Raw genomic sequence first — 27,581 nt, 5'->3', positions numbered from 1 at the left:
GTCTTTAGGCTCCTTGCATTAGCGTACAAGCAATTTAAGTCCTGGTCTTTTCTTTTCTCTGCTGGTTTTACATGTGTTTTGCTCCTCTTACCATCCCCTATTTGGGCTGCCAGTCCCTCATTTCTGTTCCTTTCTTCCTCATTTTTTGGTGTATCTTTTCTGTTCCTTTCTTCCTCATTTTTTGGTGTATCTTTTTCGTCTGCAACCTGATTTCCTGATCTCTCCTGTTCCTCTAATTTTATCTGTTTGCCGTTTTTGTTGGTCAACAGCTTCTGTTGTTCGTCTCTTGCCTGTTCCCAGCATTTTTCCCGCTCAGTATCTTCTTTGGATACTCTTGTCCGAACCGTCGACGTCAGGTCGACTATCGGCTTTCCCCTTCTTCTCAGTTTAAAGCCTGCTCAATTCCTCTCTTGACGTTGTTTGCTAGCAGTCTCGTTCCTGCCTTGCTCAGGTGTAGTCCGTCCCTCCTGAAGAGCTTGTTCTTCCCCCAAAAAGTTGTCCAGTTTCTTACAAAAAGGAATCCTTCTTCTTCGCACCATCTCCTCAACCAAGCGTTTATTGCTTGTAGCTCGGTTTGCCTCTTCACGTCTGCCCTCGGTACTGGCAGAATCTCTGAGAATGCTATCTTCTGTGTCCTCAGCTTCAGTTTCCTTCCTAGGATCTTGAACTGTTCAATTAGCGTAGTCCTGCTGTAATTTCTCCTGTTGACATCATTTGTTCCCACGTGGATTATCACTGCTGTCTCTTCTGTTTCCGCGCCATCCAGGATCCTCTCGATTCTGTCCTTCGGTGATGTCCTTCGTTCTTGCTCCTGGGAGACAGGTCACTAGCCCATCCTCTCTCCCTCCTGCTACGTGACTGTCCACTTCTCTCAGAAGGTGGTCAGACCACGGGCCTCTTCGGCAGAAGTTTTGTGCTCAGTCTAGTCGAGGAAGCTGATGATGTCTAGTTTATGTCCTTTATCATGGGTAGGTGTGGGTGGAGGAGTGGTGAAGCCAAGGGAGGTGAGGAAGTCTTTGAATTCAGTTGTGTCCATGCTGGTGTTATCGTCGAGGTGGAGGTTAATATCTCCTATGATCAGTAGTCTCTGGAATTTTAGGAAGACTCTTGTTATAGTCTCTAGGACAAGTTCAGAGGATTTATTCCAGGGGATAGGAGGGCGGTAGAGAAGCAAGATGCCTAGTGGGTGGGGTTGGAGTTCGTCTTTAACTGAAGCTAGTAAGAATTCTAGAGAGGTATGGCTGCCCTTTTCAAGGAGCTGAACATTGAAGAATGATTTGTAAAGCAGAGCAGGCCTCCTCCTTTCCTGTTGATTCTGGGTGAGAAGAGGCCGTGGTAGCCAGGGGGGCAGAGTTCGTTTTGTGTGAAAGTATCGTCTTTTCCGATCCATGATTCTGTGATGCACACGAAACCCGGATCGGAGTCATCGAGTAGGTCTTTTATTATTTGGGTCTTGTTGCGGACTGATCTGGCGTTACAGTAGAGTGTGGGGACCGGGGTGAGAGAGACAGAGGTGAGGTTGGGTAGGTTGGCTGGAGGGACAGGCTTTAAGGAGGAATGGTTTCTTCCTCTGTGTTTTTTGTTGTGATGAGTTCTAGTGTGTACTAGTGTGGGGATTCTGAGGCCTGGGCAGGTGTTTGAGACTGTGGAGTCGGGGAGGTTGGGGGGGAGAGATATTTGGCAGTGGGAAGTATTGGTGAAAGAGCAGAGAAGTAGAAGGAGGAGCCAGGAGGGTGGCTTCATGGTGGGAGCAAGGAGAGATAGTGAGAGAGGGTTTGGGCAGAGCTTGTCAGGCAGGAGGTGGGAGAGATTAGTGCTGCTAGTAAGATGTAGACTGAGGAGGGGCTAGGCTGTATAAGAGGTAGTAGTGATGGGCAGAGCAGGCTAAGTAAGTGGTGGTAGAGCTAGACATGCGATGAACATGCGATAACAGTAGAGGAGTAGTACAGGCTATATATGCAGTGTCAGGCTAAGATATGCAGTAGCTGGTTTTACATGCGGTTATACTTATAACAAGTGGTGACAGGTTGTGGTAACAAGTAACATGCGGTGGTAGGTTAAAAATAAGTAGTAGCAGCTTGTAAATGCAGCTATGCAGGTAACAAGTAGTAGCAGGTTGTAAATGCAGCTATACAGGTAACAAGTAGTAGCAGGTTGTACATGAAGTAATCAGTGATTGTTTTAGCAGGCAGTAGGTGCAGAAATATATCAGATGCAGATTGTAACAGAAAAAAAAGGTCTGTGCAGGGATTTTGGGGAAAAAAAAAAAAAAAAAAGCTCCGTGGGAGAGCTGGATGTCAGGACTCTGAGCACTGCCGAACTGCAGTCTCACCCGGAGGAAAGAAAACACAATTCCCTCAGAGCCTTGCGTGCTCCTTCTCAAGTGTCTTGGCACTAGAGGACAGCGTTAGAGTGGCCCCTCTTTGCTGCTGTGTTGAAACCAGCTGATAGAATCCTCAGGAAGAGCAGCAGTTAGGAGAGATGAAAGAAAACACAGTTCCCTCAGAGCCTAGCGTGCTCCTTCTCAAGTGTCTTGGCACTAGAGGACAGCGTTAGAGTGGCCCCTCTTTGCTGCTGTGTTGAAACCAGCTGATAGAATCCTCAGGAAGAGCAGCAGTTAGGAGAGATGAAAGAAAACACAGTTCCCTCAGAGCCTGGTGTGCTTTTTCACAAGTGACTTGGCACTAGAGGACAGCGTTAGAGTGGCCCCTCTTTGCTGCTGTGTTGAAACCAGCTGATAGAATTCTCAGGAAGAGCAGCAGTCATCTACTATGTTACTATGTAATGCGCTTTTTAATACCAAAGTCCTCAAAACAAACAATGGTATCCCGAACACGTACTCCTCTAGGTGTCCCAAGGCTCTGGTGTGCGACGTTTACAAGTAATGTAAAAAGCAGCGGTCTGACTGATCTTTGGGCTAAAAAAGTTCGATCACGTGTCACCCTACTACCGGCAGTTGCATTGGCTACCGATGGAGGCACGCGTAAAGTTTAAGTTCGCCTGCTTCTGCTTCAAAGCACTGTACGGACTTGCCCCTAAATACATAACCGACCTTTTCTCCTTTTCAGCCAACAAACACAAGAGGAGCTCACACTCCAACTTCGTTTCCCCCCCAGTTAGAGGTTGCAAACTGAAAAAACACCACGAACACCTTCTCTCACATCAGGTAGCGCTATGGGGTAGGGACCTAGAACAATTGCTTTCGCCCACCACTTATGAGGTTTTTAGGAAACGTACAAAAACACACCTGTTCCTAAAATATCTAGACAACTGACCCTCTTCTCTTTCCCCCTCGATATTGATCACCATATCCTATTAATCTCTCTATCCTCAAAAATGGATTTCCTGTCCCACCAACTCTCTTTCTTCCTCTCCTTTTAAGTTCAATCAGTTTGTACCTTGCTTAATCTTTTGTAAACTGCATAGAACTTCACGGTATTGCGGTATATAAATTGTTATTATTATTATTGCATATGGATGTTCGTATGCTCCCCAGCATTAGTAATGTCTAATATAGAGCTGCAGATATCCCGTACCACTTCAACACTATCCCGATATGCCTCAATCTCTGGAATACCTTTAAATTTCAGGTGCAGCATCTGGAATGATTCTCAAGATATTCCACTTGCAATTGTAAGCCATTAATGAGACTAGAATTAGTCTAGACCGAGTCATCTTCCACTAACTGAGGCATGTGGTCTTCTGAGGCTGCCACACATGCGCCAAGCTCCTTCACCGGCTTTAATTTCAGTGAGAGCCGTTTGAACATCCTGACGAATACCCAACATCTGCTGCTTTAGCTCTCTCAACCAAGCATTGGGCATTTGTGTAGTCGCATCATCAGCACGCCCATTGGTTCTTGATCCTCAGAACTAGAAGACACCAATGCCATTTTTTTCCCTTCATTTAGCCATTGTAGGCAAAGATGTTGCCTTCTGTTTTTCCCCGGGTTCCACCGCAAAACAAAATTTTTCATGCTGCCATGACAGAGCTCAATAATCATACTATTCAGATGGACATACCCTCATTAAGAGAATGCGCTTTTAGCAAAAACACAACAGCCGTAGCAGAGCTCTGCATTTATGGTGCCATCCTGGGCTATGATGTCACTTGCTCTGCCCAAAAAACTGAGTTTTTCTTAAATTGAAACCGGTTTACACACAGGTCCATCAGAGCATTCCACATCTTGACACCAGCAATACAGAATGTCATTGCTCTAAGTATCTGCATAATTTCCCTGCACTATTGGATTTAATAGCCTTTGATTTTTAGATCATAAAGGATCTATTAGGGTTATAGAGTGCCACCACTTGCCGAAAATACCATGTGTTTGATGGTAACAGTCTGGACCACAGAAACAACTTTATGTTGCAACCCAAATTGAACTGGTAACCAGTGTAATTGATTCAAAACAGGCGTAATATGTTTCATCCTATCAACTCCCAATACTAGCTTAGGAAAGGCATTTTGTACCAATTGTAATGCTCTCCCTCTTGTCTTCTTAGAAACTCTGAGATAGAGGGCATTACATTAGTCTAACCTAGAGAAAACCATGCTCTGCACAACAGTTCGAAAATTAGAGGGCAAAATCAATTATTTCAAATGATGGAGCATGTGAAGTTGACTAAAGCCTGCCTTAATTGTCTTAACTATTTGCAACTTCATGGTCAGGTCTGAATCCAAAACAACTCCTCAAATTGTCATTTCTTTTCTCACAGTTAGTGCTACTCCTAACACACTCAAAGAATCGGGTCACAACATTTCCCCACTTCTTTCAACAAACATTACCTCTGTTTGTCCCACGTTTAGGCATAAACCATGATTTCTCATCCACTCTTAAGAACATAAGAACATAAGATTTGCCACTGTTGGGTCAGACCAGTGGTCCATCGTGCCCAGCAGTCCGCTCATGCGGTGGCCCTTAGGTCAAAGACCAGTACCCTATTTGAGTCTAGCCTTACTTGTATATGTTCAGTTCCAGTAAGAACTTATTCAACCTTGTCTTGAATCCCTGAAGGGTGCTTTCCCCTATAACAGCCTCCAGAAGAGCGTTCCAGGTTTTTACCACTCTCTGAGTGAAGAAGAACTTCCTTACATTTGTACAGAATCTTTTCCCTTCTAACTTTAGCGAGTGCCCTCTCGTCCTCTTCATCTTAGAGAGGGTGAACAATCTCTCTTTCTCTACTAAGTCAATTCCCTTTAATATCTTGAATGTTTAGATCATGTCCCCTCTCAGTCTTCTCTTTCAATGGAGAAGAGGCCAAGTTTCTCTAGCCTCTCGTTGTACAGCAACTCCCCCAGTCCCTTAATCATTTTTGTCACTCTTCTCTGGACCCTTTCGAGTAGTGCTATATTCTTTTTCATGTTCTTATTTATGGACTATCACAAATTCATCCCCACTTATGTACTGGGAAGAAAAATAGCATATTGTCAGCATATTGTCAATATGAAACCTGCAATTCTTCACATACTTCCCCCAATGATGCTACATAGATGTTAAACAAAAACACTGATAGAGCAGATCCTTGGGGTACATCCCTCTCCACCAAAGCCTCTTTTGATGCCTTATTACCATTGTGCACTCTAAATGTACGATTGAACAAATACGATCTAAACCATTGTAGTAAAATGTTGACAATGCTTAAACTGAAAAAGCTGTGTAACTGAAAGCAAATCAAATAAAAAAATTGATTCAACAGGGCAAATCGAATCGAAAAATGTTTTCCCTGAATCAGGCAGCACTAGTACAGAGGATAAAACATTTGGTATAGGGAAACAGGTGAAAGATAAATGGGAATAGGAAGCTGGGGAAGGAGCAAGATGGGAAATGGGAGAACTAGGGGGTGAGAGAAGGAGATGGAAAGTTGATAGGTAGGTGAAAAATAGAAAGGAGTAGGATGAACTTTGAGTAGACAGGGGCAGAAAACTAAAAAAGGAAGGAAAGAGCTAAAAAAGGAAAAATCAGTATGTCAGAAAGATACTGTATACTGAGGGAACAAAGCAGGAGGAGAGAGGAGAAATGAAATAGAGACAACAGCCACTGGAAACAGAAGAAAGACAGGAAAGCAGACAAATAACTGGAAGTAACACAATAGAACATGAAACTACCAGGAAAACAAAGGTAGAATAAAGTGTTATATTTGGAATTTATTAGTTGATATATGTTCGCTTTGAGAAATATTAATTGCAGATGTCTTTGTTCTATATCCAGTACAAAATATGGAGCCCCTTTTCAGGTTTTTTACTTCACAATGTACCTGATAGTGGAGAACTTTGTGTTGCTATTGCTTGGATAACATGAAAGTCAGGATTTTTTGGGGGGTATGGTGACTTCCATGAAGAAATGTTCTAGTTCTGATCTGCATGTTATGGGGAGGTAGAATATCAGCTCCCATATAACTAATTTTATTAAGGTGTGTTAAACTGAGTTTTTATTGCTTTCTTTCATATTTTGCTCCTTGTTGTTTGAGCATCATATCTCCTTTGTGTTTTTGCTGAAAACAGCTTAAAATATATGTGGCAAAAAACATGGTTCTTTGAGTTTGTCTGGCGGGATCTATTGTTTTGCTTTAAACATGGGTGAACTGGGCCTAAAAGGAGTAGTATGCGAGGCTCTGCTGACATTTACTGTGTTACTGAAGCTGCTGGGGCAGCCCTTTCCCCACCCCCATTTTTTTATGCTTTGGGGGGGGGGGCAGCTTATCCCTCACCTCAGGCAGCAGATTGCCTTGAGCTGACCCTGATCAGGGGTGTCTACTCTATTGCAGGTTTTGGATAATCCGCAAAGAGGCAAATCTTCCCAAAAATATCTTTAGAAACATCGCTTACAAAAATGTTACAAACGGGCCCAAGAACCAAACCTTGAGACACACCACTGGTAACGCTGCTTGGGCAGCAAAAATTCAGGGGAACACTATAGTATAAGAAGCGAAGAACTTCTGTATAAGAAAGAAGAGCAGGACTTGGGGGTGATTATGTCTGATGATCTCAGGGTGGCAAAACAGGTAGAAAAAGCAACAGTCAATGCCAGGAAGATGCTTGTGTGCATAAGGAGAGGAATGGCAAATAGGAAAAGGGAGGTGATAGTGCCATTGTATAAGCCTCTGGTGAGGCCCTATTTGGAATGCTGTGTGCAATTTTGGAGATCACACCTTTAGATCATTGTAATCTTATTAGTATGTTTATTTTCTTATTTTTCTCCTCTATCTCTATTTTCTTTCTTTATTACTCTTCTAATTGTCATTTTTCCTGGTACTTTAGTTAGATTGTGAGCCTTCGGGACAGTAAGGGAATTTCTAAGTACCTATTTTACTTATAATTTTAATGCACCCTATTGTCTATTTTTCTGTAAACCGCTTAGAATCCTAACGGAGTTTAGCGGTATATAAGAAATAAATTACATTACATTACAAAAAGATATAAATAGGATGGAATTGGTCCAGATGGTTGTGGTCTGTCATAAAGTGTATGTAGACAGATTTAGACACCTTAATATGTATACTCTGGAAGAAAGACAGGACAGAGAGGATATGACAGACACGTTTAAATATCTTTGTGGCATTAATGTAAAGAAGTTGAGTATTTTTCAAATGAAAGAAAACACTGGAAAGAGAGGGCACAACATGAAGTTAAGAGGTGATAGGCTTAGGAGTAATCTAAGGAAGTACTTTTTTACAGAAATGGTGATAGATGCATGGAATTGTCTCCCAGTAGAGGTGTGGAGACAAAGATTGTGTCTGAATTCAAAAAAGCATACAACAGGCATGTGGGATCTCTTAGGGAGTAGATGCTGCAGATATTTCTATGTTTCTAAGACTCCCCCTTTGATAAGAACATAAGAATAGCCTTACTGGGTCAAACCAATAATCCATCTAGTCCAATAGCCCATCCTCACGGTGGCCAATCCAAGTCACTAGAACCTGGCAAAAACCCAAGGAGTAGCAACATTCCATGCTATCAATACAGGGCAAGCAGTGGCTTCGCCCATGTCTGTCTCAATAACAGACAATGGACTATTCCTCCCAGGAAATTGTCCACATCTTTCTTAAAACCAGCTATGCTATCCACTCTTACCACAACCTCTGGCAACGCGTTCCAGAGCTTAATTATTCTATGAGTGAAAAAATATTTCCTCCTATTTGTTTTAAAAGTATTTCCCTGTAACTTCATTGAGTGTCCCCTAGGATTTTATACACTTCTATCATATCTTCCCTCAGCCATCTCTTTTCCAAGCTGAAGATCCCTAAACTTTTTAGTTTTTCCTCATATGAGAAGAGTTCCATCCCCCTGTATCTTCTTGGTTACTCTTTTTTGAACCTTTCCTAGTTCCACTATATTTTTCTTGAGATAAGGTGACCAGAATTGAACGCAATACTCCAGGTGAGGTCACACCATGGAACAATACAGAGGCATTATAACATTCTTAGGGGTCCTTTTATCAAGCTGTGGTAGGGGTTTAACGCGCGTAATACTGCGCATTAAACCGCCTGCTGCGCTAGCCACTAACGCCTGTATTGAGCAGGCATTAGTTTTTTAGCCGGCTGCGGGGGTTAGCACATGATGAAATGTCCGATGCGCTAACCCCGCTAGCGCTGCTTGATAAAAGGACCCCGTAGTCTTGTTAACTATCCGTTTTAAAATAATTCCTAGCAACTTGTTTGCTTTTTTGGCTGCCACTGCACATTAGACAGAAGGTTTCATCATATTATCTAGAATGACATCCAGATCTTTTTCATGGGCGCTAACCCACAAGGTGGACCCTAGCATCTGGTAACTATGATATGGGTTATTATTCCCAATGTACATCACTTTGCATTTGTCCACATTAAATTTAATCTGCCACTTGGATGTCCAGTCTTCCAATTTCCTAAGGTCTGCCTGCAATTTTTCAGAATCTGCATACATTTTAAAAACATTGAATAGTTTAGTGTGATCTGCAAATTTAGGGCTCCTTTTATCAAGGCGCGCTATGGGGGTTAGTGCGTCGGACATTTCATAACGCGCTAACTCACGCGGCAAGCCTAAAAACTAATGCCTCATCAATGGAGGCGTTAGCGACTAGCGCGGCAGGCGGTTGAACGCGCGGTATTCCGCGTGTTAACTACCTACTGCACCTTGATAAAAGGAGCCCTTAATCACCTCACTTATCGTTCCAATTTTGAGATAATTTATAAATAAGTTAAATATCACTAGTCCCAGTACAGATCTCTGCAGCACTCCACTATTTTCTCTCCTCCAATGATAAAAATGGCCATTTATCCCTACCTCTGTTTTCTATCCAATAACCAATTCCTAATCCACAACTGAACTTTGCCACCTAAATATACTACCTCAACCAGATCACCTTTATCCACATGTTTATTCATACCTTCAAAGACCATGGGTCCCATGGTCTTTGAAGGTATGAATAAACATGTGGATAAAGGTGATCTGGTTGAGGTAGTATAGAAGTCAAGCAAATTGGTGAGGCAAGATCTCCCTTTGCTGAACCCATGCTGACTCTGTCCCATTAAATCATGTCTGTCTACGTGTTCCACAATTTTATTTTTTATAATTGTTTCCACCATTTTGCCCGGCAGTGAAGTCAGGCTTCCTGGTCTGTAATTTCCCGGATCTCCCCTGGAACCCTTTTTAAAAATCAGCGTAACATTGGCCACCCTCCAAACTTCAGGTACTACAGATGATTTTAGAAACAGGTTACAAATCACTAATAGCAGGTCAGCAGTTTCATGTTTTAGTTCTTTCAGTACCCTGGGAAGTATACTATCTGGTCTAGGTGATTTATCACATTTTAACTTGTTGATTTGGCTTAGTACATCTTCCAGATTCACTGAGATTTCATTTAGTTCCATTTCTGGTTCAGGTAAATCTCTTACATCTTCTTCTATAAAGACCGAAGCAAAGAATTAATTCAGTCTCTCCGCTATGGCCTTATCCTCACTGAGCACACTTTTAGCTCCTTGATCATCCAACAGTCCCCCAGATTCCCTCACTGGTTTTCTGCTTCTGATGTACCTTAAAAAATTGTTGAGTTTTTGCCTCTTTGGAAGTTTGTCTTCATATTCTTTCTTAGTTTTCTTTATCAGTGCTTTGCATCTAACTTGTCAGTACATATGTGTTCACCTTTTTTATTTCTTTTTTTAAATCTCATTATATTGTAAACCATTTTGATCCTCGAGAGCCGTATTCCTGTCAGGTTTATAGGATTTCCCCGATGAATATGCATGAGATCTATTTGCATGCACTGCTTTCAATGCATATTCATTGAGGAAATCCTGAAAACCCGACTGGAATACGGCTCTTGAGGACCGGAGTTCCCTACCCCTGATTTAGACACTTGTTTTGATAGACGGTATATCAAAAATAAGGAAACTTGACACATATATTTTCTTCATTTGATCCTTTCTTCATTCTTTAAAGCAGGGGTGTCAAAGTCCCTCCTCGAGGGCTGCAATCCAGTTAGGTTGTCAGGATTTCCCCAATGAGTATGCATGAGATCTATTAGCATACAATGAAAGCAGTGCATGCTAATAGATCTCATGCATTTTCATTGGGGAAATCCTGAAAATCCGACTGGATTGAGGCCCTCGAGGATGGACTTTGACACCCCTGCTTTAAAGGATAGATATTTTGGCTCTAATAGCCTTTTTCATATCACCTTTTAACCATGCCGGCTCTCATTTTCTCTTCTTTCCACCTTTCTTAATACGTGGAATACAGCTGGTCTGGGCTTTCACGATGCAATGGTATTTTTAATGAACCAAATAGTGTGATAATTCAGCACTAGTAATCAATTAGTGGTGCTTATTGGCAATAATTAAAATTTATGTTCACAACTTGCTAGGTGCTATTCTATAATATGTATGCATAAATTCTTACGTGTTGATCTGAGGGCATGGTTATGGGAGGTGCATTGTTACAATAATTTGAGCACACTGTTACAAAATATGCCTGATCCTCACCTAATATAGGTGCAAGGATTTACACCAGAGCTCAGCTGGTCTAAATCCTCATGCATAAAAGTTAGGGGCTGATCCTAGCACTAAGGGATAGAGTCTTTAATTGGGTGCCTAAAAAGATAAGCACCTAAAGTTAGATGCCCATTACAGAATCATACCTAACTAAAACTTAGGTGCTAAAATGTAGGCCAGGGTGCCTAAGTACTTTAGAGCAGAGATTCTTAACATCTTTAAGCCAAATACCCCCTAAGTTGTAGCGTGACCGTCCCTTAGGATATAGCAGGGACCGGCACACAGCCACAATATAGCCCCGGCGTGCTCCCCAAGAAGGAGGAAGTCCCTGTCGTGATTTGCTTATCTAGTTTATAATTGTCAGAATGGTACTCCACAGGTAAGCTTTCAAAGAAATCAAACAGAATTTATTTCTCATTCAGGTTTAGCAGACAATGCAAAACAAAAAGGATCCTGAACTGTAGGGTCATGAAATGGTTAACTGTTGTTTGAAATACTGCTCTGGCCTACATGGTTGGAAACAGTGTACAATCTGCTGACATCATCTGCCTGAAATGTATGTCCCTGCCTTACCACATTGTAAGCTAAATAGATAAGAGTTTGAGCCATGATGTACCCTGCCCTCCTGAACATGTAACATTTAGAACTGCAAGGCTTAGATAAGCAGATAAATGAACTAGCTTCCTATAGGACTACAAGTCGTACCCCTGAACCTATCGCAAATGCTGGCTTAGGACCAATAATAATTGTAGAAAGTTATAGAAGTAACAAATGAAAATTGTAGTTTTTGCATATATTAGTTTGCATATGCTTAGTGAAAAGGGCATAAAAGTCCGTGCATTTCCTGTTTCTGATACTCTTGTAAGCAGGCTGCTCACTGCACAAGAGTACGGCATGATGTAAATAAAACTCTTGTACTTTCTTCATGCCTCTGTCTTTGTGTGTCCAAGTGACCTTTCAGAACTATCATCAGCAATGTAACAAAAAGAAAGCCTGGTCTGGTAAACACACCGAGTGTCCAGTTTATGTCCCAGGTAAACCTTGTTAATTTGTCAGCCACAGCAAAAGCATAGATCACAACCTTGACATTATTCAGTCCTTTAGCAAAAATAAATTCCATCTTCAGCATTGAGGATCTTTGCTCCTTCCAATGTACTAAGGAGCGCAAGGTTGGTGGATTCGCTAACTCGGCACTTTGCCAACACAAAATGCAAAAGAAAAATACCCACAAAACCCTCCACAAAGATAATGGGTAAAGCCTGCCCCCAACCTTAACGTCTTCTTAAGCTCCACTGAGGACAAAATCAACTGTCCAGGTAACCCCAGGCTCAGTTCTGCCTAACTGCAGCAGAATCCCTGTCTGCAGGGCAGCCATCTTCGAACAAAAAAAAACGCAATTCACTGGCAATTTTCCCTTTCAACAGTCTTAGTCAGTTCATCACCAAACAGTGGTACTTCCAGCCACAAAACTTCCCTGGAGGCAAGTAATAACCCCAACAGCCAAAAATAAAACTCATGCAGAGAAAAAGAAAAACTTTGCCAAAACAAACAGCCAATTTAACTTACTTCCATTGCTTCTGCCAATGGAAGCACAGGCAGGGCATTCCTCTCCATGGCTTCAGGTCCATTGTTCTCCTGGAAATCCTCCTCTGTCTCAGGGCTCTGCATTTCTATACTCTCTGACTGTTGAGATGGTGGAGGATCCTCCAACATAGGAGCTTCCCTGGGCTGCCTGCTTCTTTGTGCCTCCCAGCTCTCTAAATGCTGCAGAGCTGTGGAGCCACGCCTAGCCCTGCACAGGGGATGGGCTCTGTTCAACTCTAGCTGCCTCTCAGCCTGTTTAGCCTGCAATTTCAACATGGACGCCCTTAAAGGGGCATAACCCTGTTTTCCCAGGCTGTGACTAGAGTTCTGTTGGGGCTTAGCTTGATCTTCATATTCCTGGTCCTGGCCTGCAGGGCATACTGATCAAATTAACAGGATGATTTCTGGGGCTCCTAACTGGCACAAGACTGGTATGGGAATCGGGCTTGTGACAAAGTCTAACAATATCAACCGAGTACTCCCACCCAAGCTCTGCCCCAGACCTGCACAAGCCCCACCCCTGACCACCCCCCATAATAGTAGTATTCCCGGAGGCTATCATAGGGGAAAACAATCTCCAGGGATTCAAGACAAAGTTAGACAAGTTCCTACTGAACAAGGTCGTACGCTAGTAAGGCTAGTCTCAGTTAGGGCACTGGTCTTTGACCAAAAGGGCCGCCGCGTGAGCGGACTGCTGGGCGTGATGGACCACTGGTCTGACCTAGCAGCGGCATCTCTTATGTTCTTATAATTGTAATGCAATTTCTTCTATTCATTTTTCATATGCACACAATATAATTTTATTAATAATACACAATGGTAACCACAAAATTAAATACATATGCAGAGAAAATGTTAATTATTATTTATATATATATTTTTTCAAAGAGGTCAATGCAGATGACTTTAAAATATGCAACTCAGTAACTATAGAAAAATAGACAAATATTTTGCAAAATATAGACAGCAGATATAATTTCTCAAAACTGACACATTTCGATCACTAAATTGAAAATACAATCATTTTTCCTACCTTTGTTGTCTAGTGATTTTATTAGTCTCTGGCTGCATATCCTTCTGACTGTGCATCCAATATTTTTTTCTGCCTCCTACATGCTTCCTGTCCTCTGGACCTCATTCCCTACACCAACCAACATCTTTCTCTCTCTCTCCAACAGTCCAACTTTAATTCCTCTCTACTCTACCCGCATTGGCAACATATCTCCCTCTTCTTCTCTCATTCCCTCCCTTGCTGCAAAGGGAGTGGGAAAAGAGAGAAAGATAGAAAGAGTACATCTCTCCCACTCCCTCTACAACCACATCCAACATTTATCCCTCTCTCATATCACAGATCATGTGCATCATTTTTCACCACTGTCCATCAGCCTCATGCCCACCATTTCTCCTTCTATGACCCCTCTCCAACACCATGCCACATCTCTCCCTCCCCTCTATATCCAACATTTCTCCCTCGCATCCTTCTCTTCCCTATGCATCTCTATCTCACTCCTCTCTCTCATTCTATGCCCAATTTTACTTTCTTCCTTTGCCCTTGTGCACTATCTCTTTCCCTCTCACTCTCACACCCATACCCAACAATTCTCCCTTTCTATACCCTCCCTCATATGTCCCAATTTAGTGCCCCCTTGCTCCCTCCCTTGTGTCCCAAGTTCATGCCACCTCCCTTCATTCTGTGTTCCAAGTTTGTGCCCCTCCCTGCCTTCCAGCCTTTGTCCAGCTCCTTCCCCCCTTCTCCCTTCGACCCACGTTGTTATCCCCCTCTCGCTCCAGGGCTGCACTCGTGCCCTTCAGGGCCATCCAGCTGGGCTGCTCCTTCCTGCCTTCATCAGTTCTGACGTTGAGAGAAAAGGCTTCCAGATCAGCCACGTGCAGCTTGCAAGAGTTGCTGCCCATGTCCCTGCAAACAAGTGCGGCTGAAAGCAGGATGGACTGTTGAGGTAACTGGGATCCCTGACTGACCCGGAAGGCTTCCCTCTGATATCAGCTCTGACATCGGAGGGAAGCCTTCTGGGTCAGCTTCGGCGATGCATCTAGAGAGTAGGAAGGAGGGCATAGGGAACCCTGGCGACAGTGGCGATTGAGGAGGAAGGGGGTGAGAGACCTGCACAATGCCACGTACCCCCACAAGCGGCTCATATACCCCTATGGGGTACGTGTACCATATATTGAGAAACACTGCTTTAGAGAATCACACCTAAGTCCTTAAACATGCGTCCCTTAAACATGCCTATTTTGGAGTTAGGCACCTATTTTATGTAGAATTGTACTTAAGAAAATAGGTGCCAATCACCCAATTAATTTTTATTTTTTTTCAATTATGTGCTTATTAAAGCTCATAATTGAAACCAATATGCTAATTAAGGTAGGTGCCTCTTACAGAATTTTCCTCTAAGTGCTATTCTAAAAAGAAACCCAACTCGGAAAGCTCTTTGTGCTCATTTTTTTCATCACTGATTTTTTGGGCGTCATTTATAGAATTTGGTTCTTGATGTTTTGATTACTTTCTGATTGTATTACAAACATCAACATCCTTCTAAAAAACCTGTGTAACTCATTAAATACCAAGTCAATGACTCTGAAGATTACCTTCACAAAAATAGAACTACAGAAATGAGGTGCAAATATATTTACCTTTTCTTTAACAAGATCGGTCACAATGTCTCTTGCGTGCACATCGATAGTTATTAATGCAGTTACTATATTTCTGTGTAACTCAGGAAGATGTCCCCGCACCAATCCAGCCAGTGCATTTAATCTCTATAAATAAAAATACATTTTAAAATATAACCCCATTAAATATGTAAGGATTATAGAATATTAAAAGTCATTTATAGAAGGTAATGTTATAACAGGTAGTCTTAATATATATATATATATATTGCACCCAATTTATAAAGTTGATGAATTAGAGAAATACTTTCCTCGGTTTTTTTTCTTTTTTCTATTTTCGCAATAACTAATATGCAATTGTTTTTATTTTTATCTTGTTTTTATCTTATATTAGAAATCATTGGTAAACCATGAATCATATGTATTCCTTTGTTCTCATATGTATGACTATGACTTTAATGGGGATGTAGAAACCTCAAGTGCTTGCAGCAGTCTGGTGTTAAGAACTTGTCTTTGTCAGAACTGCATATTGTGGGCTATCATTGGTTCTTTTTTATCCTCCTATGTTGACTATACTCAAACTCATTAAACTGGTTCTGTAATAGTTATAGTGATACCCAATTTATAAAGTCCACATAGGAGTCTATGGGGTTCATAATAAAAAAAAAAACCACGTCTAAAAAGTGTCCTAAATGGCTACTTGGACGATCAAAAAGCCTGATCGTCCAAGTACCTATAACCAAAGCTGGTTTTTAGACGTATCTAAAAACAGCTTAGGCCTTTCCCCTGCCTCCAAACGCACAGAGAGAAAAGAGGTGTGTTTAGAGGATGGGAAAGGGCGGGCAGTGGGCGGGAGGTGGACCGACCTACACCTAGGCGTACAACAGGTGTAACCAAAACATTTCACAGGTTGCCTAGTCGGCACTTAGACCTTTTTGACTTAGACGAAGTCAAATCAGGTCTAAGTGCCAAAATAGGAGCCGCTGAGCTGATGGCTGCTGGTGCGATCAGTTCAGTGGCCTGGCAAACTACCCACTGCAACCATCGCAACCTATTCTGATTGGCCCAGGCGCCTCAGGCCCCACCTGTGGGTGGGGTTTCTGCTGCCTGGGCCAATCCGGCCCCATTCTGGACCCGGCTGGCCTGCCGGACGGGCGGGCTTGGCACCCGTCCGTCTGGCCAACATTAAAGGTACGGGGAAGGGTGGTGGGGGTGGAGGGGTCGTGGAGTCAGCCGGGGGTCTCGGGTTGGCGGGGGGGCCGATCGGGGGTTCTGGGGGGGCGGTCATTGGGGGGAGGGGGGTTGTGTCAAAGACAGGAGGGCCAGGGATCCCTCCTGCCTGTATTGTAGTGGGGGGTAGGGGGGTCGCTGGGGCCAGGAGGGCTTGGGCTCCCTCCTGGCCTGTTCGTGTAGGTGGGGGGGTCGCCGGGGCCAGGAGAGGTTGGGCTCTCTCCTGGCCCGTTCGTGTAGGTGGGGGGGGGGTCTCTGAGGCCAGGAGAGCTTGGGCTCTCTTCTGGCCCATTCGTGTAGGTGGGTGGATCGCCGGGGCACGAGGGCTTGGGCTCCCTCTTGCCCCGATGTTGTCGGGGGTGCCGAGGGTGTTCGGGGCAGGAGGGCTTGGGTTCCCTCCTGCCCGACCGTAATCGGGGGAGTTAGCAATCGCGGGACAGGAGGGCTTGGGCTCCCTCCTACCCGACCGTAATCAGGGGGGTTAGCGATTGCGGGGCAGGAGGGCTTGGGCTCCCTCCTGCCCGACTGTAATCGGGGGGGTTAGCGATCGTGGGGCAGGAGGGCTTGGGCTTCCTTTTGCCCCGATGTTGTTGGGGGGGGGGTTGGGGTTGATTCTGTAACCGGTGTTGTTATTGACAGACACCGGTTACAGAATCCAGCTTTTAGGCGAAGGACTGGCTTCTCCTTCGCCTAAAAGCCCTTCTGTTGGACGTTTGGGGCTTAGGCGTTTTTTTGCTTCATAATGGCCAAAAAGTGTAGATGTCGTGGGGGTGCACTTGTAGACGTAGTGGTGATCTGGGCGTTTAGTAAAGGCAAGCCATAATCAAAACAAGGACGTTTGTTTTGGTTATGGACACTTTCCCTGCTTCTGCTTTGAACGTTTAAGGACTTAGGCTAAAAGGGGACTTAGACGTTTTTTTTTTATTATGCCCCTCCACGTATATGCCTTTATAAAATAGTCTGTCCAAAAGCTCACACCAGTGGCATATCTAGCATATGTGACACCCTGGCCCAATAATTCTGTAACATCCCCCTCCTCTATATGAAATCATAATTTTTAGTAATAATCTACATGTTGCTCAACAAGAATATACCTAGGAAAAGGTAGCATCTTACATACTGCAGTAAGCAGTAGAACATCAATACACCATTGTAAAACTAAACAAGCCAGACTAGTACAGATGGCTCCTGCACAGTCAATGCTATCAGAAAACAATGTCTTTCAGAACAGAGAAACACCCTTGCCTAGTATGGAATATGAAATCACGAACTAAAAACAGAAATATATGGACAAAAGTTAAACTGAACCACAAAGAAGCTAGACTTTGCCTACAATGTAACACCACAGAAACAGCAGTTCATGTCCCTTAATACTGTGCAAAATATAAAGATAGCAGATGTAAATTTGAAAAAAACTGAGAAACAGAAATCATTACTTTACAAATTATTAAATAAAAATAAAACAAAAAATGGAAAATAGAAAATAAGATAATACCATTTTATTGGACCAATACATTTTTCAATTAGCTTTCAGAGGCCACAACCTCTTTTCTTAGGGCAGTAAAGTATACTGCTGTTACAGTATCCTATTCTCACCTGAGGAAGAAGGTTTTGTTCTCTGAATTAGTCAAAAATGTATTAAAATTAGTCCAATAAAAGGATTGCCTTACTTCCATTTTCTATTTATAAATGTTTATAAATCTACAATACTACTTTATCCTAAAAAAAAAAAATAAAGAAAATAAATAGAAATTTTTTTTCTAACTTCGGTCATCTCTGCTTTTTGCTTTCCTCATCTTCTCGTCATTCTTCCTGCCATCCTCTGTCTGCCCTCTCTCTACCTCTTCCATAAAGCATTTTCTCTCTTTCTATGCCCCTTCTAAAATCTGTCTGCCTCTCCCTTCCATCTTTTCCTCCACTCCCATTGGTCTGGCATCCATATTTTTCCCTCCCCCAGTAGTCTGGCATCTCTCTCCTCTCCTTCCCTCTCCGCCCCCCCCCAAATGGTCTGGCATTTCACTCTCTCCACTCCTCTCCCTTCCCTTTCCTTCCATCATCTTCCATCTCAATTTTATTTTCTGCATCTGTCTAGATTAAATTCTTTCTTACTATCCATTCCTCAATTTTCCTCTTTTCACTGTGTATACCTAGAGCTTGCCACCTCTTTCCCTCACCCCCTCATGTATTTCACGATCCTCCCCCCATTCCAGCATGTGTCCTTTTTTATTTATCCCTTCCTTCCATTACGTGCCTTCTTTCTCTATCCCTTCTATCCAGCATCTTCTCCTCTCTCTGTACTCTCCACTTCCATCTAGCATCTGCCCCCTTTCTCCAATTCCATTCAGTATTTGCTCCCCTCTTTCTTTCCTCTTCCCCTTGGTACACCACTGACTCACACACACAATTTCACCTGTAACATTATATTTGAATATGTTAGTAAGAATTGACACACAAGAAAATATTTTTGAGTAAATAAATATACAGTCTTCAGTATCACCTCTATGATGATGATGATGACTCCCAGCAGTGGCATAGTAGGGGGGCTGCCCTGGGTACTGTCTTCATGGGGCACCGGTGTCTCTTCTCCTTTCTGCCCCCCACTGTGACAGGGATACCGCGCTGTGCTCCCCTGACATTGATCTGTAGCCTTGTAGTCCTATCCCTGTGTCTATTCTCAAGCTTGGAGCAGTGCAGCTTAGGAAATTTAAACAGACTTGCTGCACCTTTTAATCCTGTCCCTTTAAGAAGAGACAGAAAATTACCTTGGCTTCAAGCCAGGAAGCCTCTGCTCATAATTAGGGGGAGGGGCCTGACACCTGTGAACCCTTATCCTCCAGCAAAGCCGGGGAGAGCCATGAGAGCCCAGGAGGAACAGCTTGGAGAGTCCAGGGGAAGAGACCTGGGAGCTGATGGAATGAGATTTTCCTGCTGAGGAATTGCCTATGCTGGAAGCCATGCATTGTAGCACAGCGTGTAAAGCATGTCAGAGTTTCAAAGGTACAATGGAGAAAGTTTGCTGACTGTGTTTAATTTTCTCTGTGCTGAAACCTGAGCCCAGGGCACATGAGTAATGCCGTTTCAAACGGACTCAGCTGAACTGTATAAGCAAAGCCAGAAGTTTCATGCATTTTGTGGGACATTAAGAGAAGCTTGTCAGGTAAGACTATTGGAAGGAACAGTGATGGAACTCGAAGACAGAATCCGAGCACAGGAGAAGATTCTAGTGGAGTACAGCCCAAACGACGAGGTCAAGAAACTAGAAATGTTCATAGAGGAAGCTCATCAGCACCACGTAGAGATCCCAGGGCTGGAAAACTGTACTCAGGAAACCCATGTGAGGAGAGAAGACACCCATGCAAACACAGAAGAAACCGAAGACGAGGTAGGAGACAACCGCACACCAGGAGGAATAGTGAGAGCACAGGAAGACATCGCCCCACCCAAAGAACAGGAAACAATTTCAAGAGTATCATTGGAGGAAGAAGACTGGCCCTACTCCAAGGACGTGGACCTACGCCCCCCAAGGAACTCCCGAATAAAGAAGATAGGGATCATCGTAGGCGACTCCATTATACGACATGTGGACAGCCACACCGCAGGAGGAAGAGAGGACAGAGTCGTCACCTGTCTGCCTGGAGCAAGAGTGAAGGATGTGACCAACAGGATCTCCAGGATCATAGATGGCGCAGGGGGAGAGGACACCGCTGTGCTTATCCACGTGGGAACAAATGATGTGAGCGGGCGGAAGTATGACAGGGAAGAGCTGAAGGGCCAGCTCCGCTCACTCGGAAGACAACTGAAGATCAGGGAGGTGAAGGTGGCCTTCTCTGAGATCCTCCCAGTACCAAGAGCGGATGGAAAGAGACAAGGGGAATTGCAAGTAATCAACGCCTGGATGAGACGATGGTGCGAAGAAGAAGGCTTCAACTTCGTGCGCAACTGGACGGCGTTCTGGGGGAAAAGCAAGTACTACAGAAGGGACGGACTACACCTCAACAAGGAAGGAGCAAGAGTTTTGGCAGGCAACATGAAGAAGGCAATCGAGAAGGCTTTAAACTGAAAGATAGGGGAAAGCCGACAGTCGACCACCGGTCGATGGCACGGATAGCAGGATGCCCCGACGAAGAAGCCAAGGACTACTACTCCTACACAAGAGAAGACGACCTTACAGCAAATAAGGGAGAAAAGGCAGGAAGGGACAACTCAGACACAGGAGGGGACGACCACACAGCAAACAAGGGTGATAACACAGGAGCAGTAAAGGATACCGTAATTGAAACTATAGGGACGGCCAAGAGTAGAAGGTCCAAAAAGGTAACACGAAGGGAACTTAGATGTATGTATACGAATGCTAGAAGTCTAGGTAACAAAATGGGGGAACTAGAGACAATAGCAAGACATGACATATTGGATATCATTAGCATAACAGAAACATGGTGGAATGAAGAAAACAAATGGGACACAGTACTACAGGGATACAAACTGTATAGAAGAGATCGAGTAGGGCAGAAAGGTGGAGGTATTGCTCTATATGTTAAGGAGGGAATAGATTCTGTTGAAATGGTTACAACAGAAATGAAAGAGAAGCTTGAGTCACTCTGGATCAAAATTCCTGGTCAATATGGCGCAGATACGAAAATTGGCCTTTACTATCGTCCCCCAGGACAGGCGGAGGAAACTGACTCAGAAATGATGGAGGAAATCAAACAAGAATGCAAGACAGGCAATGTAATTATATTGGGAGACTTCAATTTCCCAGGGATAGACTGGAAACTAGCAACCTCCAACTGCGGCAAGGAGGCCAAGTTCCTGGAGGTGCTAGGGGATTGCTTCCTGGAACAAATGGTAAAAGAGCCGACAAGAGGCAACGCCACCTTGGACTTGGTCCTAAATGGCCTCACGGGACCGATAACAGAAGTGGAAGTCATGGTTCCACTGGGAACGAGTGATCACAATGTAATCAACTTTAAACTTGACATCGGGAAAGGGAAACATGCCAAAACCTTAACCACCACCTTAAACTTTAAAAAGGGTAAATACGATCGCATGAGAGCCATGGTAGAAAAACGACTCGAGAAGATGGTGGACAAACTTGAAACGGTAGACCAGGCATGGTCCCTACTGAAAAATACTATCACAGAAGCACAAGATCTCTACATTCCGAGGATTTCCAAAGATCGAAGAACAAAGAGCAAAAGAGAACCGGCATGGCTTACCATACAGGTGAAGGAAGCCATAAAAGAAAAGAAGGACTCTTTCAAAAAATGGAAATGCATAAAGACAACCGAAGCTTGGAACAAACATAAAGATGATCAGAAGAAATGTCACAAGGCGGTGAGGGATGCCAAACAGGAATATGAGGAAAAAATAGCCCAGGAGGCCAAAAACTTTAAGCCCTTCTTTAGATACGTGAAAGGGAAAAAACCTGCAAAAGAGGCAGTGGGACCCCTGGACGACCAGGGAAGAAAAGGGTACATCAAGGAAGATAAACAAATCGCAGACAAACTAAATTCCTTCTTTGCGTCCGTCTTTACGAAGGAGGACACCTCAACAATACCTGAAGCGGAGAAAGTGTTTGCAGGAGAAATAGAAGACAGCCTCACCACAGTTGAAGTGGACTTAGACCAGATATACTATCAGATCGACAAACTTAAAAGTGACAAATCCCCTGGACCGGATGGAATTCACCCGAGAGTCTTAAAGGAATTGAAGGTTGAAATCGGAGAGTTATTGCAAAGACTTGCAAACCTGACAATCAGAACTGGACAGATACCGGACGACTGGAGGATAGCGAACGTCACGCCAATTTTCAAAAAAGGATCGAGAGGGGAACCGGGCAACTATAGGCCTGTGAGTCTTACGTCGGTCCCCGGCAAGATGGTTGAAGCACTGATCAAGGATAGCATAGTCCGGCACTTGGACGCACACGACTTGATGAAACCCAGTCAACATGGATTCAGGAAAGGGAAATCATGTTTGACGAATTTACTCCAATTTTTTGAGACCGTGAACGAGCAAATTGATAGTGGGAAGCCGGTGGACATAATATACTTGGACTTCCAGAAAGCGTTCGACAAAGTTCCACACGAAAGACTTCTCAGGAAACTACAAAGCCATGGCATAGAGGGAGATATACAAAGATGGATAGGCAAATGGCTGGAAAACCGAAAGCAGAGAGTGGGCATAAATGGGAAGTTCTCCGACTGGGAGAAAGTGACTAGTGGTGTACCCCAGGGTTCGGTACTTGGGCCGATCCTTTTTAATATTTATATCAATGACCTGGAAGAAGGAACATCCAGTGAGATCATCAAGTTTGCAGACGATACAAAACTATGCCGGGCAATCAGATCGCAGGAGGATAGAGAGAAACTCCAGAGCGACTTGTGTCGGTTAGAAACATGGGCGGAGAAATGGCAGATGAAGTTCAATGTGGAGAAATGCAAGGTAATGCATTTAGGCAATAAGAATAAGGAATACGAGTATACAATGTCAGGTGCAACTCTGGGGAAGAGTGAACAAGAAAAGGACCTGGGTGTACTGATAGATAGGACCCTGAAGCCGTCGGCACAATGCGCGGCAGCGGCAAAGAAGGCAAATAGAATGTTGGGCATGATAAAGAAAGGAATCTCGAGTAGATCGGAGAAAGTTATAATGCCGCTTTATAGGGCAATGGTCAGACCACACTTGGAATACTGCGTCCAACATTGGTCTCCCTACCTAAAGAAGGATATAAAACTGCTGGAGAGGGTGCAGAGACGAGCAACAAAACTGGTGAAGGGTATGGAGAAACTGGAATACGAGGATAGACTTATAACACTAGGATTGTTCTCCCTTGAGAAAAGGAGACTGCGTGGGGATATGATCGAGACCTTCAAAATACTGAAAGGAATCGACAAAATAGAGCAGAGAAGATTATTTACATTGTCCAATTTGACACGGACTAGAGGACATGTAATGAAGCTAAGGGGGGACAGGTTCATGACTAATGTCAGGAAGTTCTGCTTCACTCAGAGAGTGGTTGACGCCTGGAATGCCCTCCCAGAGGAGATTATTGCGGAATCGACCGTCCTGGGCTTCAAGAGCAAACTAGATGCATATCTCCCTAAGAGAGGCATATAAAGATATGGTGGACTATAAATTACGCCAGGTGTACACCTGGCAGGGCCTCCGCGTGTGCGGATCGCCGGACTTGATGGACCGAAGGTCTGATCTGGAGATGGCAGTTCTTATGTTCTTATCTCTCTAATAACTGAGCCTGTGTTTATGAGGGAGAGGACCAGAAGTATTGAAAAGGTTATTTTTGCCATTTTACTTTGCCTAAGAGAGAGAGCCCTGGTACACGAGTGGGGCTGTATGAAAAGTGCTCTGCTGAACTGTATAAAGAAAAGTCCGAAGCTTCATATGTTTGGGGGACACTAGGAGAAGCTTGCCTTTTCTTTGAATGTTTTTTCTCTCAAGTGTTTGAGACTGTATTTGAGAGAGAGAGACCCAGAAGTATTAAGAAGGCTATTTTGCCCATTTTACTTTACCTGAGGAGGAACAGGGAAGCGGCTGTAATGTGCAAAATTCACCCTGTATAATTATTGATTTGGACGGGAGGGCTTTTTGAAAGAATTGGGATTCAGCCTACCCAATCCAGGCAAGTGACATCCAGGCCCGATGCTGCTTGGAATAGCAAGGACCTAGCATTCTGGGTTAAGCCAGCATTAAAGTTTGAGTTTCTTTTTGCATGCAGGGAAGAGCAAGAAAAGGATTTTTGCCTTTTGAGGGTTTTTTTCTGTGCCACAAGCATGGGGGAGGGGAGAGACAGAGAAGCCAAAGCTCTCCTGCTCCAAGGAAGAAAAGGACTGTTTTGAATTATTGGTTCTGAATTATTGTTTTGGAATGGACTACAATCTTGAGCTCTGCTATTGCTACCCTCATGGAGGGGAAATGAACTGTAATCCTGACTAGTGAATTGAATTCCTGACCAGTTAAAAATAAGTGGCTTTAAATCAAGCCTGAAAATAAAAGCTGAAACCTTTATTTTTCACCTTTAAAGACTGTGTGGTGTTTGTGAGACATATCCAAGTAAAGCCAGGTCCAGCAGTGTGCATGGGAGGCACTGAATCTTAGGCCGTATAATTAAAGTCACACGCCAAACTACTCGGCCGGATAGGGCTCCAGCCGGCTCAGGGAGAGTTTGCCGGGTGTCCCTGTTACACCACATACCTCTTTAAATGTTCGCTGTCGCGAGCAGCATCTTCCACTTGCTGCTAGTCAGCTTGGCTCCCTTCTAATGTTACTTCCCGGTTGCGGGATCAGGAAGTCACATCAGAATGGAGCCAAGGCAGGTGGGAGCAGCAGGTGGAAGATTCTGCTTGCGCTGGTGAATATTTCAAGAGGTACGTGTGAGGCAGAGGCATTCAAGCAGCAAGAAAGAATTGGAGGGGCACTCAAGTGGCAGGGAAGAGTGGAGGTGCACAGCGAGGCAATGCCAGACACCACTGCCCCTGGCACCAACCTCCTTCACTATGCCACTGATTCCTAGATCTACTTCTCCACACCGCTGCCCATGTCTCCATACCAGATATCTTTGCAGGAATCCAGGGCCGAGTCTTGGCCTCCCTGTCTGACACTGCTGCCTGGATGTATCACCATTATCTTAAACTGAATATGGCAAAGACTGAGCTCCTTATCTTTCCGCCTAAACCCACTTTCCCCTCTCCCCATTCTCTATCTCTGTGAATAACACTCTCCTCCTCCCTGTCTCGTCAGCTCGTAACCTTGGGGTCATCTTTGACTCCTCTGCTCATATCCAACAAACTGCTAAACCCTGTGTCACTTCCTCCTCTATAATATTACCAAAAATCAACCTCTCTTTTCTGAACACTCTACTAAAACCCTTATCCACACTCACATCACCTCTCACTGTATGGCAACTTGCTTCTCTCAAGTTTCAATTTTTATTAAAATTTGATATTCCACTTATTATTTTCCAAAGTGGTATACATTTCAGTTCTAAAATCGGGAAGACACAAAATCAGACATAAAGATGTACTGGTACAAAAGGAGGAGGGGAGAGAACTACATGTCAATATAGGATAGAAAGACATTAAAGGGTAGCACAATAGGAGGGTGCCTGTCTGAAATTTTATATATTGGGAAGAAAAAGAAATACAGTGGTACCTTGGATTACGAGCATAATCCGTTCCAGGAGCATACTCGTAATCCAAAATGCTCGTATATCAAAGCAAGTTTCCCCATAGGAAGTAAGGGAAACTTGCTTTGATATGTTCCCACCCCAAACCTTCCCCCCCCCCCGAGGCCAGCAGCGCTGCTCCCCCCCCCCCCTGAGAACCGGCATTGCTCTCCCCGAAGGCCCCCCCCCGCCAATGGGCACCCTCCCCCCCGCCACCATCATGCACCCCCCCGCCGCCATCGGGCACCCGCCGCTGCCACCTGAGATCCCCCAACCCACCCGAACCCTCTTCTTACTTCCAGTGTAGCCTCCGCATCGGCATCGCCAGCATCAGCATGTCCTGTGCCCGAAAATCTGCTTCCTGTGCCGGGCCTTGAGTAACTTGCTATCCCATCCCTGATAGAGTACCCTATATGCTCCTATCGTCGGGGGAAAAATCTAGGGGAAAGTTTGGGCCATTATATCCCGAGGGAGGATATGACTAAAACTAGGGGGAGTCATGAACCCTGTGGTAGTTGCCAATGGTGTCCGTTTGTGATGCCAGGGGATAATTGGATCCATCCGATTTTAGGCACTCAATATACTGCTAGATATAACACGAATTGCAATTCTGATCACGTTATATATTTGATCCAATGCCCTTGCCCAAAACTTTATGTAGGTCGCACTACTAGAGCTGTGAAGATCCGTTTAACTGAGCATAAGTCTAGGGTGAATATGAGCTATGAAGCTTCCCCTTTAGTTAGACACTGGAGGTTATGTAAGCATGGTCTGAAAGATTTAAAATGGAGGGTAATGGACATGATTACTGTAGGGTGGGAGGGAGGAAATATAGAGCATACTTTAAATCTTAGGGAATTACGCTGGATGTTCCAACTTCAAACTATGGCCCCCTCCGGGCTGAATGAAGCCTCGGATTGGATGGCTCCGGTGGATTCTTGATGACAGTGTGAGTCTCCGTGGTTCAGATGTGGTTTGAGTGACGCGATTTGCGTCGGGCTGGTTGCTAGGTGAGCGTATGATGTAAGGGGAGGGGTTATTTAAACACTCAGTATGAACGCCGCGGCCATCTTTTCGGATAGCCGGTGGCAGAATATTGGAGTAAGATTACCTTATCTTATCGGTGAGTGACTGTTATTTACAAAACTTTTTAGCTTTTCAAATTAGCAGAAGGTATAATATATTTATGTTCCTTTGTAGTTCCCCCGACCTTGAAAAAGGACTTCGAAACGCGTCGGGAAGGGGAATTGATAAAGATTGAAGATAAGTGACTACACTTTTATATTTACTTAAAAAGTTATAAAAAAGTTTAAAAATGATATATAACAGTACAGTATATAAATCTAAAAAAATAACTCTATCAGTAAGGGAATAATGAAGAATTCCATGACCACGGACTCGTTTTGAGCAAGTGGAGTCAGAATTCCCACTGAAATAAGAACTACTTTGCACTGAGTGATTGTTTGACTGGTTATTAAAGAAATGATAATTGTGCATGAGGTAAAACTCTTTATAGTTTATAAATCTTTCCTTTTGGTTACGTCTTATAAATAATATTGTAATTTATAGCTAAAGAGACATATGATCAAGAAACTATTTTATTTTACTTTTGTGATTATGATAAACATACCAAGGGCCTCAAAATAGTATCTTGTGGACCGCGAGTTTGAGACCACTGATCTAGAGGAAGCCTGCCTCTATAATGAAGATCTCACCTAAGAGTTGGGTGAGGTGCAGTAGAAATGCAAGAAGCTATATGAAAGAAAGGAGAGTTGATGGGGGCTCTCAAACAGCACGCTGGGAAGTATGTGGAAGAATTACAATCCACCTGCACTGCTATGGAAGTGGAACAGAAAGATTACGGGAAACCATTGAATAGTAGATGGAGGAGATAAAGCAATTGAATGCCAAGTCCCAAAAGATGGGACACTGCAAAAGCAGCATTGCAACTGAAGCTAGAAGAGCTACATTCCTGGGAAATCTTG

At 43.8% G+C, this 27,581-nt stretch overlaps 1 protein-coding gene across 1 annotated transcript in view; it reads right to left on the bottom strand.

Annotated features, from left to right (window-relative positions):
• Positions 1-27,581, bottom strand: part of LOC117347325 (dynein heavy chain 6, axonemal-like) — a 2,502,256-nt gene that overhangs the window by 1,467,994 nt on the left and 1,006,681 nt on the right. Inside the window, 1 exon segment of the mRNA XM_033918113.1 lies at positions 15,207-15,332. Coding sequence (XP_033774004.1) covers positions 15,207-15,332 — 126 coding nt within the window.

This window comes from Geotrypetes seraphini, chromosome 1 (genome assembly GCF_902459505.1).
Source record: "Geotrypetes seraphini chromosome 1, aGeoSer1.1, whole genome shotgun sequence".
NCBI lineage: Eukaryota > Metazoa > Chordata > Amphibia > Gymnophiona > Dermophiidae > Geotrypetes > Geotrypetes seraphini.
This window is presented reverse-complemented; position numbering and strand designations above follow the sequence as displayed.